Genomic DNA, 13,435 nt, shown 5'->3' with positions numbered 1-13,435 from the left:
GGAGCTCCCCAGAGGACTGGCTTCTGTCTTGCCAGTCCGGGAGCCCTGAGGGGTCTGGCACAATCTAATGATCCAAGAGTGAACAGAGATTGCATTCTGGACTGGTGGATAGCACAGACTCTCCCATATGCTCAGCACAGAGTAAGCAGATTTTAAATAATCCTCTCTCTCAGCCCCCTAGAAAAAGTTGATTCACTCATGTGTCCAGCACCCCAACTTCTCGGTAGTTGCCTAAAGAACTATGATTTATCTCACCAGTTCTGGAACTCTGATGAATCCAACATAGTTTAACCCCCTGGGGGAAGATGGAGAAGGTAGCCTGGGCTTGTAGATGCCACAGATCTAGATCTAGAGATAGTCGCCATAGATCCAAGAGTTGATCCAGGACCCCAGCTTCTCTGGGGCTGCTCCAAAAACAGCATCTGTCTTATCAGTCATGAAACTCTGATGAATCTGGCATAGTCTAGTTGCCTATGGGATAATGGAAATGGGAGTTTGGGCTAGTAGACACCCTAGTTCACCCTCTCCTCTGCACAGAGCAAGTGAACAAAAATCCCATCTCTCAGATTCACTTGGGAAGGAAAACAGTTGGCAGAGGTTCCCAAATCTCTGGCCAGGCTGAAGGGTGAAGGTCTTCTTCTTTACAAGACCAGGTCATGAAGAATGGAAGAAGTGCCTGCTTTGCCTAATGTGGAAACACCTACACAGGGAGTCAAGGAAAACGAAGAATCAGGCAAAGATCCTCCAAACAAAGGAATAAGATACATTTTCAGAAACCAATCCTAATAAAATAGAGTTAAATAATGTACCCCACAGAAAACCGTCACGAAAATGCTCACCAATGTCAAGAGAATCATAAATGCAGGAAGAGATAGACAACAATAGAATAATAGTAGGATATTTTAGTACCGCACTTTTAATGATGAATAGAACATCCTGACAGGAGATCAATAAGGACATAGAGGACTTGAATAACACATAGACCAAATAGACCTAATACACACAGAAGTTTTGGACATATACTACAACAGGAGTGAACCTGAAGGACATTATGGTAAGTGAAATAAGCCAATCACAAAAGACAAATAATATGTGATTTCGCTTAAGTGAGGAATCTAAAGTAGTCAAAATCATAGATAACAGAAGATATAACAGTTGTTGCCAGGAGTTCATAACCCCTGGCAGGGAGGGAAATAGGGGGTTGTTTAATGGGTAAAGAGTTTCAGTTTTGCAAGATGAAGTGAATCCCGGAGATGGATGGTGGTGATATTTGCACAGTATGAATATACTACTTAATGCTAATTAACTATAAAGATGGTTGTGGTGAATGTCTGTATCCCCCCGAGATTTGTGTGTTGAAGCCTAACTCCCAATGTGATGTTATTTGGAGGTGAAGACTTCGGGAGGTAATTAGCTTTAGATGAGGCAAATAAGGTAAGACCTCCATGATGGCATTAGTGTTAAGCAGAGGAAGGGAGACTAGAGCTCTCTCTCTCTCTCTCTGAGGATGCAAGGAAAAAGATGCCTTCTATAAACTAGAAAGAAGGTCTTTACCAGCAATCAAATATACCGATTCCATGATTCTTGGCTTCCCAGCCTCTAGAACTATGAGAAACAATTATCTATTGTTTCAGCCACCCAGTCTTTAGTATTTTGTCATGCAAAGTGACTTAATACAATGGTATAAAAAAAGATAGAAAGACATACAAAGTGGTATCAATATTGATATCAGGAGGCCAAAGTGGAGGACAATCAAGGAAGTGACAATAGATGAGGTCTATCTCTTCTGTGATAACAAAGACTGGATCATCTACTGCAATGAGAGGCAGAGTACTATAAAGGATCTGAATGTAATTAGAATAAGTTTAGAATTGTTAATTGGTAGATGATAGAGAGAGACAACTGGGTCAAGAAAGGAAGTACTAAACTCAGTAAAAGGTCTACACAAGTTTGGAATGGGGCAAGTAGAAATCAGCAATATAATATTTTATGATCTTTCTTTGATATTTGTGAAAGTCCACTGAAGAGCATACCAGTGTGTGATGTAATTAATTCTGAAATGTCCGTCTTTATGAGAATGTATTAGAAATAACGTGTATTTAGGTTTGTTAAATCCTGAAAGTACTTATCATTTACAATTAATTGTTTCCAGGATGTACAAAGTCATTGAAAGCCTAGGACAAATTATATTGAACTCTGTCCCCAAATTGCAGGTATTACTTTTTGAAACTCTTAATAGTTAATAATAAGAGCTACTATTAATGAAACGTTTTATCAGGTTTCAGGGATTCTGCTAAGCACTTTACAAGTGTTAATTCATTTGATTCTTACAAATGTATAAAAGAAGTAAGATTATTCCTAATTTATGTATGAAGAAACTGAAAATTTTGGACTTCTTACAATCTGACATTAATTCTTTATTTTAGGTATTTTTACATAAAATGGCCCTTACTTATTATCTTACGAAGTTTCACTCTTAGGTGAGTTTTTTTTTTTTTTAACATAAAATGACCCTTACTTATTATCTTATGAAGTTTTACTGTTAGGTGAGTTTTACAAGTAAGGATACACAGGCATAAAGAGAATAGTAACTAGCCCTGGGTCGTACAGCAACTGAGTTTTTGCCAGAGTTCAAGGCCAGACAGTCTGAGTCTAAAGCCTGTTCTCTAAATTCCTCTGTATCACTGATTCAGGCAGTGAAATACATGGGACAGATGAGCTCTATACATGGTTCTGACTTGGTGGTACAAAGTCTGTTAACACCATTTTAGCCCTATGTTAGCTTTGCTAAACCATTTCTTCAACCTATGATTTCTTAGAATAATGTTTAAAAGTCTTCTTCCTATAGCATTTGGCCCTTTCCTTTTCCCAAGCTAAAAATGTTGATCTTTTTACATTCCTGACTGCCAGACAGCTTTTATACAGAAAATAGTACCTGTGGCTTTCCTTTGGAGGTGTTTCTCATCATTTAGAGGAACTCCATTTACGGGAGTTCTTACAGAGAAACCACATGGTGCAGATGTCAGTAAGGGGTCATCAAACCTGCCTCCATGGCTGTGGAGCTATTTATGCAGAGTTTGCTTCATTTCAGCTTCTGTTCTTATTGGAGCCAAAAAATGTACGTTCAAGTACTTAAATTTTTCCCATTTTATTTCAATCCTTAAAACTAACTCTTTCATAATATCAGTGAATTAATTCTTTCAAAGGAGAGAGACAGATAAGGAGGATTTCTATACAATTATCAAAGTGATACATAAATTCCCCTGTGGTAAAACAAGCTTATCCATATATCTAGAATAAATAATGTTATATACTTTGTGTTAATCACTAATGAATGTTCTTTTCTTAAAGAATAAATTTTCTTTTACAAATAAGTTTATAAGGTTTATCATTCCTTTGTTTCTTATAATCTGTAATTTAAAAATAAAACCTTTTTCAGATCGTTGTAATTTTGTTAATTTAACTGCCTAAATATTGAGTCTTATGTCCATACTCTCTTCCCTCGAGCATTTAAAAAATAGAAAGTTCATGTCACTTCATTTACCTCCGAGTCTTGCTCTGATAGAAATGTCTGGTACTTCCCTGGAATTCCATCTCCTGTTCTGTTGCAGTTCTTCTGATAGAATTTTTTGCCTTTTTATTGTTGTTTGAAATCCTGTGTCTGGTCTGGGAACTCGATGTTGAGGTTTCACATCACTAAAATCCACTAGGGTTGGTATGGTTCTGCCAATGCCAGGATTTAAATCAGCATCACCACCAGGACTCATAAACCCTGAACAGGAATCTCCTAAGGTCACATCATCCCGAAGTGGAAATAATGGATAATGTGGCCCATATGGTGGGGGATAAGGATCATGTAAATGATAGTCTGGCAAAACTGAAGGGGGATAAGGGTGAAATTTAAGAAAAGCAGGGTTGCATTTCTTTTCAAACCTGCCATAGTTATGTCTGTTCTCAAGACCTTTCACAAAAGGCATGTTCATTTTTCTTAAGAGATCACAATAGTGTGGGTAATCTATATTCTCAACAGTTCCTGAAAGGATGGACCTTTTAGAGATACTTATCTTTCCAGGTGTGTCCTGAATTTCTACATCCATGGCCTTTTTCTTTAGAATTTTTGATAACTATAAAGTATTTCTGATAATTCCTTTATATTTAACTATATAAACTCTATTTCCAATAACTAAAGATCTGTGTTAAACTAGTATAAAATTGACACAGCTTTCTAAATGTTGGCAGATAATTTTGTTTTTCTTTTTAAGGTAAATATTTTCCTCCACCAAAGGCAGAATAGGGCAATGAAGGAACATGACATAAGGAGAATAAAGCAGAGCCCTTGTTGCCTGGCAACGGCTAGAATTCTTAACACATTGAACCATTTATTATGTACATCACAATACTTAAGAAAAACAAAAATAGCCTTGGTACTAATATTTCCATGATACTTTTCTCCCCAGTGCTCAGGAAAGCTGTGTTCATTTACTTATTTTAAAATTTTTCCATAAGTTGGTATTTTATGGGTATAAAATATATTTAAGGAGTGTAAATAAAACAGTTAATTCAGTGACAATACATTTCCCAAAAGTATACATGTGACTACAATTAAGTATTTATATATATAACACTTGCTATCTAATTAAATGTAAATCTAAATGCACTACAAAATATAAACATTACTAAAGTTAAATTGGTATATCTAATTTTTTTTTTTGATGGAGTCTCGCTCTGTCACCTAGGCTGGAGTGCAGTGGTGTGATCTTGGCTCACTGCAAGCTCCGCCTCCCAGGTTCACGCCAATTTCCTGCCTCAGCCTCCCAAGCAGCTGGGACTGCAGGCGCCCGCCACCATGCCCGGCTAATTTTTTGTATTTTTAGTAAAGATGGGGTTTCACTGTGTTAGCCAGGATGGTCTCGATCTCCTGACCTTGTGATCTGCCCGCCTCGGCCTCCCAAAGTGCTGGGATTACAGGTGTGAGCCACTGTGCCCAGCCCTAGTATATCTAATTTTTAAGAAAAACAGAAAATTATAATGAAAGTACAGGTACATCTTTACATGCCCTAAATTATCTTTACTTCCCTTAAATTTGCCATGGTGTCCACAGTAAGAACAGTAAGAGTTTTAAGTTCATTTTAGGAAACCACAATGAGTATCAGTTAACTGTCTACACACAAAATATCATTTAAATCACTAATGTATTGGTTCACTTAAAAGCTCTTTCACCTGGCTAATTTCATCTTGCATGAACTACTATAAGAGGAAATGCAAATATTAGAATTTGGGGTAAAAGTTCACATCATCCTTACTGCAGCAAAAATGTTAAAACAGGCAAGATTCTAGCTTTGAAGAGTCAGGCACATAATCGTTAATCAGGCCAACTGTCAAGGGTGATATGTTTGGTACAATCAGAATGCCTATGCCCCATTGAAAGTCTTTACAATTTTGAGATATACCATTAAACAAGTAAGATTAAATTAGGTGGTTAGGCTGTCGGTTTTAAATCCTTCATCCAGATCATAGCATATCAAGTGACAGTTTTTAGTCCACCCATGATCACTCATTTCTTCATATCAAAAGTGATAACTCACTTGTAATTAGGCATTCTATATTTAGTTGCTCAAACTTCATTCTTCAATGTATTTAAACCAACTGCTTAAGATTTATTTCTATCACAGCTCTGCTCCCATTAAGTAAATCCTTCCAGCAGCAGAAAAGTAGAGGCATGAGTCTCTTTCAATTTCTCTAAAACAAGTTCTGGCTATAAATGGCCTCTGAGGCTGTGTATGGGAAAATAATAACCCCCATAACTTTGTACTTAGAATGGATCCTTTACAAGAGACAGATTAACAAGAGAAAAACAGATGTTTATTAATATATTTAATTTATATATGAGGAACACCCAGAGAATGAGTAGTTCTCAAAGAAGCGTCTTTGAATTCCAGCTTGTATAGCATCTTCAACAAAGACTAGGAAATTTTTAGAGATGTGACAAAGGAAAAGGACTCTGAGTCTCTACAGGCAGTAACTTGGGCTAAGCAAACAAATAGCAGACAAAAGATGGTTTAAAAAAAGCTAATATTAATTCCTCTGATATCATTTCAAGGCTAATGAGGGTCTGACGCTGTCTTCAGTGGTTAACCTTTGTTCTCCCTGGTAAAGGAGTGGGTCAGAATACCTTTTCTCTTTCTAAATCTATGTCTTGCTTCTGGGTAAAAAGAGGGCAGATGGACAGCTCTCCCGCATCTGCTGGTTCTTGTCTTCAGGGCAGCAATCCTTCATATTTGAGAAGGTATATTCTGGTCTCCCACACAGGATAGATGGTTTTGTATGTTTTGCTGAATTTAGGTGACACTATAAGATGATCTTCCAGTCTATTTTAGAAAGTAAATTTCATCTACAGTTGTATCCTCTGTCCTTCCATCAAGCTTCTTTCTGAGGCTAAAGGCCTTACTTACCTTTAATTCCCACTAAGTGTGTATTGCATTTATCTCCCAATTAAGTTCCACACATCCATAAAATACTATCTGCTGACATTACTAGATCAAAGCAATCCACTGAGGGCTTTACACGTCTTAACTCATGCATTCTCACTATCTGTTGTTCGAAACTGGGCCCCACATCTACCACCTGGCTCATAAAAACGGCTTTTCTATCACAAACGCTATGCAAAGGTAAAAGCACGGGCTTTGGGGCCCAACGATTCTCTCTCAGCTCTAGGATCTTAGACAAATCACTGATGTTCTTGAGGATGCCCTGCGTGGCTGTGTTGTCCTGAAGGCCCGGTGGCTGCACAGCACAGTTGGCGCGTGTAGGCCCCACCAGCTATGTGTAGACACAGGTTGACCCCTAGTCTACCACCCGGCGGAAGTGGGAGTACGTCCATCAGGTCCGTTGTTCCGGTCCTCCGCCCGCCAACTTCCGGCTGCAGGTGGGCGCGCGTTGCCTAACGACTTTCCGCGCGGACGGTGGGCAGGCGACGGCGGCGTGTGGATGGAGGCTTATGCCCTTGGCCCAGCGCGGCAGGGCAGGCGGCGGACCCGGGCCGCCGGCTCCCTGCTCTCTCAGGCCGCCATCCTCCTCTTTATCTCCGCCTTCCTGGTGCGGGTGCCCTCATCAGGTGAGGGTCCGCGCCGCCCTGCCGGCTCCGCAGGGACAACCGCAGCTTCCCCCACTCTTCGAATTGCCTTTTCTTGTGTCACGTGCATCCGTTTTATATAGAGACACCTTGCTCACTAATACGTGACAAGAAAGGCTTATTTTTTATGGATGTCGTACAAAGGCACTCTGCATTTGCATAGAGGAGTGAATGACAGGAAATTAAGGTATAGATGGATCACTACGTCACCCACAGTTGAAGTTTTACAGTTAAATTGCTTTGTTAATAAACTCCCCAATTCAGTCCATGGGTCATCTGCCAGGTTTGCATTTCAGTGTGTGAACTCTGTAATGATGAGCTCAATGTATTTCAAATAGGCAACCTGCTGCTTTCAAATTATCCGTGATGGTGGAGCGCCATCTATTGGTTTTAGCTGTGAAATACAGGAAATAATGCGATTTTAAAGTTTTGACCTCTAAAGAATTGAAGTACTTTTCTATACTATTTTAAAAATACATTTAAGATACTGATGAACAAACACTGAGGAAGGAAGTGAAAGTTTAATTGAACTGTTATTTAACTAGAAAGGTTTTGGCTGCATTCTAGACTCAAAATTCTAGACTCAAAATTGATTAAAAAATTATAGACCCAAAATTGATAAAATCACAGAGATTTGCTTCAAATGAAAAAAGTTGTTCAAATAAGGAATAATGAAAAAAAGAAGTCCTCCAAGAATATAAATGTAGAAGGAATGTGGAGGTAGGTAGGGGATGGGGGAGGAGAAAGGAAACAAATGGAGTGAATAGAGATTTAAAAATCAAAGTCCAGGCATCAGGAATCCAAAGATTATTCTTCTATAAGTATATGAATAGCCGATAGCCATCAATTGCCATGTAGGAGAAAGATGCTTCTTGGATATGGGTCATGGTCGTGTATTAGGTGTGAAAGGGTTTTTATTTTAAATTTTTACCTGGTGATCTTTTGATGAAATAGTAAGATTAGACCTATGAGATATAAGAAATAGAATAAGCAGTAAGTGATGAATAGTGAAGGCCTCTTATATAGCATTTTACAATTTATACAGTATTCTCATTTTCTACAGTAACTGTAAGGATGGAATTATTATTAGTCCCATTTTACATATAAGAAAACTGAAGCTCCTAGAGTTTAAAGTGATTTTCCTAAAACCAGTAAGTGGCAGAATTAGGATTTAAACTCAAGTCCTCTGGCTTTGATACCACATCCTTTTCTTTGCACTTTGCTATTCCTGTCTGCTAAAGGCTATTTGGGTATAATGCTTTATTGCATTTTTATACTGCCCCTCACACTGTTATGCCCATCACATTTGCTCATTTAACAATGAAGACTATCAGAATATGTTTCACAATTATTATTTAATATTTACAATGTGCAAGGTATAGTGTTTGATACTGATTCTTGATAAGTTAACATAAACATTGATCCCACTATCAATGGAGCTTATAATCTAATAAGGAAAATGGTATGTGTGCATCAAGAACTATAGTATAAGCCAATGTCTACAAGGGTTTTTCTGATATTATCTTCTAGAATTTTTATAGTTTCAGGTCCTAGATTTAAGTCCTTAATTCATCTTGAGTTGATTTTTATGTAAGGTGAGAGATGAGGATCCAGTTTCATTCTTCTGCATGTGGCTTTCCAATTATCCCAGCACCATTTAGGCAAAGATTTCATGTCTAAGAACCCAAAAGCAAATGCAACGAAAGCAAGGACAAATATGTCGGACTTAATTAAACTAAAGAGCTTTTGCACAGCAAACGGAACAGTCAGCAGAGTAAACAGACAACCCACAGAATGGGAGAAAACCTTCACAATATATACATCTGACAAAGGACTAATATCTGGAATCTATATCTAGAATCTACAAGGAACTCAAACAAATTAGCATGACAAAAAAACCCAACAATCCCATCAAAAAGTGGGCTAAGGACATGAATAGGCAGTTCTTAAAAGAAGATATACAAATGGCCAACAAACATATGAAAAAATGCTCAACATCACTAGTTATCAGAGAAATGCAAATCAAAACCACAATGTGATACCACCTTACTCTCGCAAGAATGGCCATAATCAAAAAATAAAAAAAAATAGATGTTGGTGTGGATGCAGTGAAAAGGGAACACTTCTACACTGCTGGTGGGAATGTAAACTAGTACAACCACTATGGAAAATTGTGGAGATTCCCTAAAGAACTGAAAGTAGAACTACCACTGGATCCAGCAGTCCAACTACTGGGTGTCTATCCAGAGGAAAATAAGTCATTATATGGAAAAGGTACTTGCACACACACGTTGATAGCAGCACAATTCACAGTTGCAAAAACATGGAACCAGCCCAAATGCCCATCAGTCAATGAGTGGATAAAGAAACTGTGATGTATGGTATATGTGTGTATATATATATACACATATACATATATACACACATATATATGCATATATTTACACATATATACACACATATATACACATATATACACACACATATATACACATATATATACACACACATATATACACACACACACACACACACACATATATATATATATGGAATACTACTCAACTATAAAAAGGAATGGATTAATGGCACTTGCAGCAACCTGGATGGGATTGGAGACTATTATTCTAAGTGAAGTAACTCAGGAATGCAAAACCAAACATTATATGTTCTCATTTATAAGTGGGAGCTAAGCTATGAGGATGCAAAGGCATGAGAATGATACAATGGTCTTTGGGGACCATTTCCTCCAAAACTTAAGGAAATTAAAAACAAAGAACTATAGTACAATGTAGAATGAGTGTTATTAAAAAGGTGCTGGTGATGTACTGTGGCAGATAAGAAGTGCTAAGGACAAACGAGGTTTGAAGGAGAAGAGACTTGTGATTTGGGTCTTGAATGGTGGGAGATTTGAACTTCTAATAATGAAGAGAGTATTCTAAATGGCTTTAGAGAAAATCAGAGGTGAGATATAATATGGAGAAGCAGTAGGTAGATTAAATTTATCAGATCATCTGAGGGGGAATAGAGTTGGAACAGTGATATCAACTGTCAGAGGAGATTGAATTATGGCTCTCCCCTTCAACCAATACCAAAGATACTGTAATAGTATACTTGAATATTTTAGAATATCTAATGAGACAAATTGTTGATCATTTTTTTTTGATAGTTGGACACTTGGTTCGATTACCAAGAGCTTTTCGCTTGACCAAAGATTCAGTGAAAATAGTGGGATCAACAAGTTTTCCAGGTATTCATAAATATATTTTCACTAGTTTTTAAAAGTTATTAGCATTTGTTTAAATTTATCAGTCTTCTCCAAAAGGCTAATGCTCTTCATTTATCCTAGTCTCCTAAGGCCCTTTTCTTTCTACAGAAGTGGATTAAAGTTGTTTGCATATGGTTAGACTCATCCAGTTCTAATACTATATGCTATAATTACATAAGTGTACAAAGAATAATTATTTCTAAAAGTTATCTAAAGTTGCCTGTGTGGATTTTTATTATATAATATTTAGCTATAATATTAAATGTATATAGTGCAAATATGGTAATACAAATCATACATATTTTGGATTCAAAGATTTGCAGTAGTCACATGAAGTATAGCAACTACAACTTGTTTTGGTGTTTTTTAAGTTGTGGCAAATTCACATGCCATAAAATTCTTCCTTTAAAGTGCACAATTCAATTGTTTTTAGTATATTGACAAGATTAGGCAACCATTGCCCCTATGTAATTTTACAACATTTTCATCACCCCAAAAAGAAAGACCTAATCCATTATGCAATCATTCTTCAGCCCTGAAAACTACTTATCTACTTTCTGTCTCTATAGGTTTGCCTGTTCTGGAAATTTCATATAAATGGAGTCATACACTATGTGCCCTTTTGTGTCTGTCTTTCACTTAGTATAACGTTTTTGAGGTTCAGCCATGTTATAGAGTGCATCAATACCTCATTCCTTTTTAGGGTGGGATAATACTCACTTCTCTACCTATGAGTAACTCTATGTTTAATATTTTGAGGAGCTGCCAAACTATTTTTTAAAGAGCCTAAGCTATTTTACTTTCACACCAGCAATGTATGAGGGTTCAGATTTTCCAATATCCTAAACATTGTTATTGTCCATCTTCTTTATTTATAGCTATCCTAGTATGTGTAAACTGGTATCATTGTGGTTTTGATTTGCATTTCCCTAATGACTAATGATGTTGTAACTCTTCATGTGTTTTGTGGCTGTATGGACATGTCATTTGCAGAAAAATGCCTATTCAAGTCCTTTGCCCATTTTAAAATTTGGTGGTTTTCTTTTTGTTGTTGAATTATAGAGTTCTTTATATATTCTATATATTGGATACATGCTTTGCAAATATTTTTCCCATTCAGTGGATTGTGTTTTCACTTTCTTAATGTGTTCTTTGAAGCATATGTTTTAAACTTTGATAAAGAAGTCTAATTTCTATTTTTTATTTGGTGCTGGTGCTTCAGGTATCATATCTAAGAAATTATTGCCTAATCACTGGTCACAAAGTGTTATTCCTATGTTTCTTTATAAGAATGTTGTAGTTTTAACTCTGACATTTAGGCCTCTGATCTATTTTGAATTAATTTTTGCATATGGTGCAAGGTAGAGGTCATGCTCATTCTTTAGCACATGGCTATCCAGTTGTTTTATCACCATTTGTTGAAGAGATTATTCTTTTTCTTTTCAATTGGCTTGGCACTCGTATTGAAAAGCAGTTGGCCCCAGATGTATGGGTTTATTTTTGGACTTTTAAATTCTATACCATTGATTTATATGTCTGTTCTTATGCTGATACTTTGCTATCTTGATTATTGTTGCTTATAATAAGTTTTGAAATCATTAAGTGTGAGTCCTTCAAATTTGTTCTTTTCAAGATTGCTTTGTCTTCCCTGGGTGCCTTGCAATTCCATATTAATTCTAGAATTAGCTTGTCAATTTCTGCAAAAAAGTCTATTGAGATTTTAACAGGGATTTCATTGAATCTGTAGATCAATTTTAGAAGTATTGTGACCTTAACAATATTAAGTCTTCCAATCTATGAACTTGGGGGGTCTTTCCATTATTTCAATTTATTTATATCTTTAATTTCCCTCAATTATATTTTATAGTTTTCAGTATGCAAGTGTTACATTTCTTCTGTTAAATTTACTCCTAAATATTTTATTACTTTCAATGCTATTGTAAATGAATGGTTTCATTTAGTTAGTTTTTGGATTGTTCATTGCTAGCATATAGAAACAATTGATATTTTCATACTGATGTTGTGTAAAACTGATATAAGTTTTCACCATTAAGTATGATGTTAGCTGTGAGTTTTTTGTAGATGCCCTTTATCAGGTTTAGGGAGTTCCCCTCAATTCCTAGTTTGTTGAGTTCTTTTATTGTGAAAGGGGTTGAATTTTGCTAAATGCTTTTTCTCCATGTATGGCGACGATAATGTGTTTTTTGTTCTTTATCTTGTTAATATGATGCATCACATTGATTTTTGTATTTTGAACTTGCTTTGCATTCCTGGGATAAATTCCAGTTGATTATGATGTATAATCCTTTCTTATGTTGCTAGATTTGGTTGCTAGTGTTTTTAGGATTTTTATGGCTATGTTCATAAGGAAAATTGGTCTGTAAATTTCTTGTGATGCCTTTGATTTTGGCTTCATAGAACAAGTTGGTATGTAATGACCTCCTCTTCTATCTTTTGGAAGAGTTTGTGAAGGATTGTTGTTAATTCTGTTAATTGTTTGGTAAAATTCACCAGTGAATTCATTTGGTGCTGGACTTTTCTTTTTGGGAGGTTTTTTGATTACCAGTTTAATCACTCATTTAAGGCCTATTCAGACTTTCTATTTCATTATGACTTTTTATGAGACACTATTAATCAAAGGTTACTTGTGTGGGATAAGTTGCTTCTCTCTTGCTACTGTCAAGATTATCTGCTTGTTTATGGATTTTGTCAGTTTGATTATGATGTGTCTGGCTATGGATTTCCTTTAAGTTTATCATAATTGGAGTTAATTGAATTCTTGGTTATGTGGATTCATGTTTTCAATCAAATTTGGGATTTTTTGCGATTATTAAAAAAATTCTTTTTCTCTCTCTCCCCTCTTTCAGGACTCTGATTATGCATACATTGATATGCTTAATGGTTTTTCACAGGTCTCTGAGTTATTGATCTTTATTCTTTTTTTCTTTTTCTCAGACTGGGTAATCCCATGTTGACCTGTCTTCAACTTTGCAGATTCTTCTGCCTTCTCAATTTGCTATTGATTCCTTCTAGTT

At 36.3% G+C, this 13,435-nt stretch overlaps 2 protein-coding genes across 6 annotated transcripts in view; one reads left to right on the top strand and one right to left on the bottom strand.

The window, feature by feature from the left end:
- The window catches only part of SPMIP7 (sperm microtubule inner protein 7), a 64,998-nt gene extending 60,698 nt beyond the window's left edge, over positions 1–4,300 (bottom strand). The window contains exon 1 of one of the 2 annotated variants that reach the window (XM_004045433.4): positions 3,545–4,300. In XM_004045433.4, the coding sequence (XP_004045481.2) occupies positions 3,545–4,097 (553 nt within the window). In that variant the 5' untranslated portion in view covers positions 4,098–4,300. The remainder of the gene's footprint in view (positions 1–3,544) is intronic. The other variant, XM_055347010.2, reaches the window with a different exon arrangement.
- A 2,610-nt stretch (positions 4,301–6,910) lies between these two features.
- The window catches only part of ZPBP (zona pellucida binding protein), a 152,543-nt gene continuing 146,018 nt past the window's right edge, over positions 6,911–13,435 (top strand). For 3 of the 4 annotated variants that reach the window (XM_055347008.1, XM_055347009.1, XM_019031748.3), the window contains exons 1-2: positions 6,914–7,114; positions 10,302–10,382. In XM_055347008.1, coding sequence (XP_055202983.1) covers positions 6,988–7,114; positions 10,302–10,382 — 208 coding nt within the window. In that variant the 5' untranslated portion in view covers positions 6,914–6,987. Of the gene's footprint in view, positions 7,115–10,301; positions 10,383–13,435 lie in introns of all 4 variants that reach the window. The other variant, XM_019031747.3, reaches the window with a different exon arrangement.

This window comes from Gorilla gorilla, chromosome 6 (genome assembly GCF_029281585.2).
Source record: "Gorilla gorilla gorilla isolate KB3781 chromosome 6, NHGRI_mGorGor1-v2.1_pri, whole genome shotgun sequence".
In the NCBI taxonomy this organism is placed as follows: Eukaryota; Metazoa; Chordata; class Mammalia; order Primates; family Hominidae; genus Gorilla; species Gorilla gorilla.
Note: the sequence above shows the minus strand (reverse complement) of the source record. Positions and strands in the feature narration are given on the sequence as shown.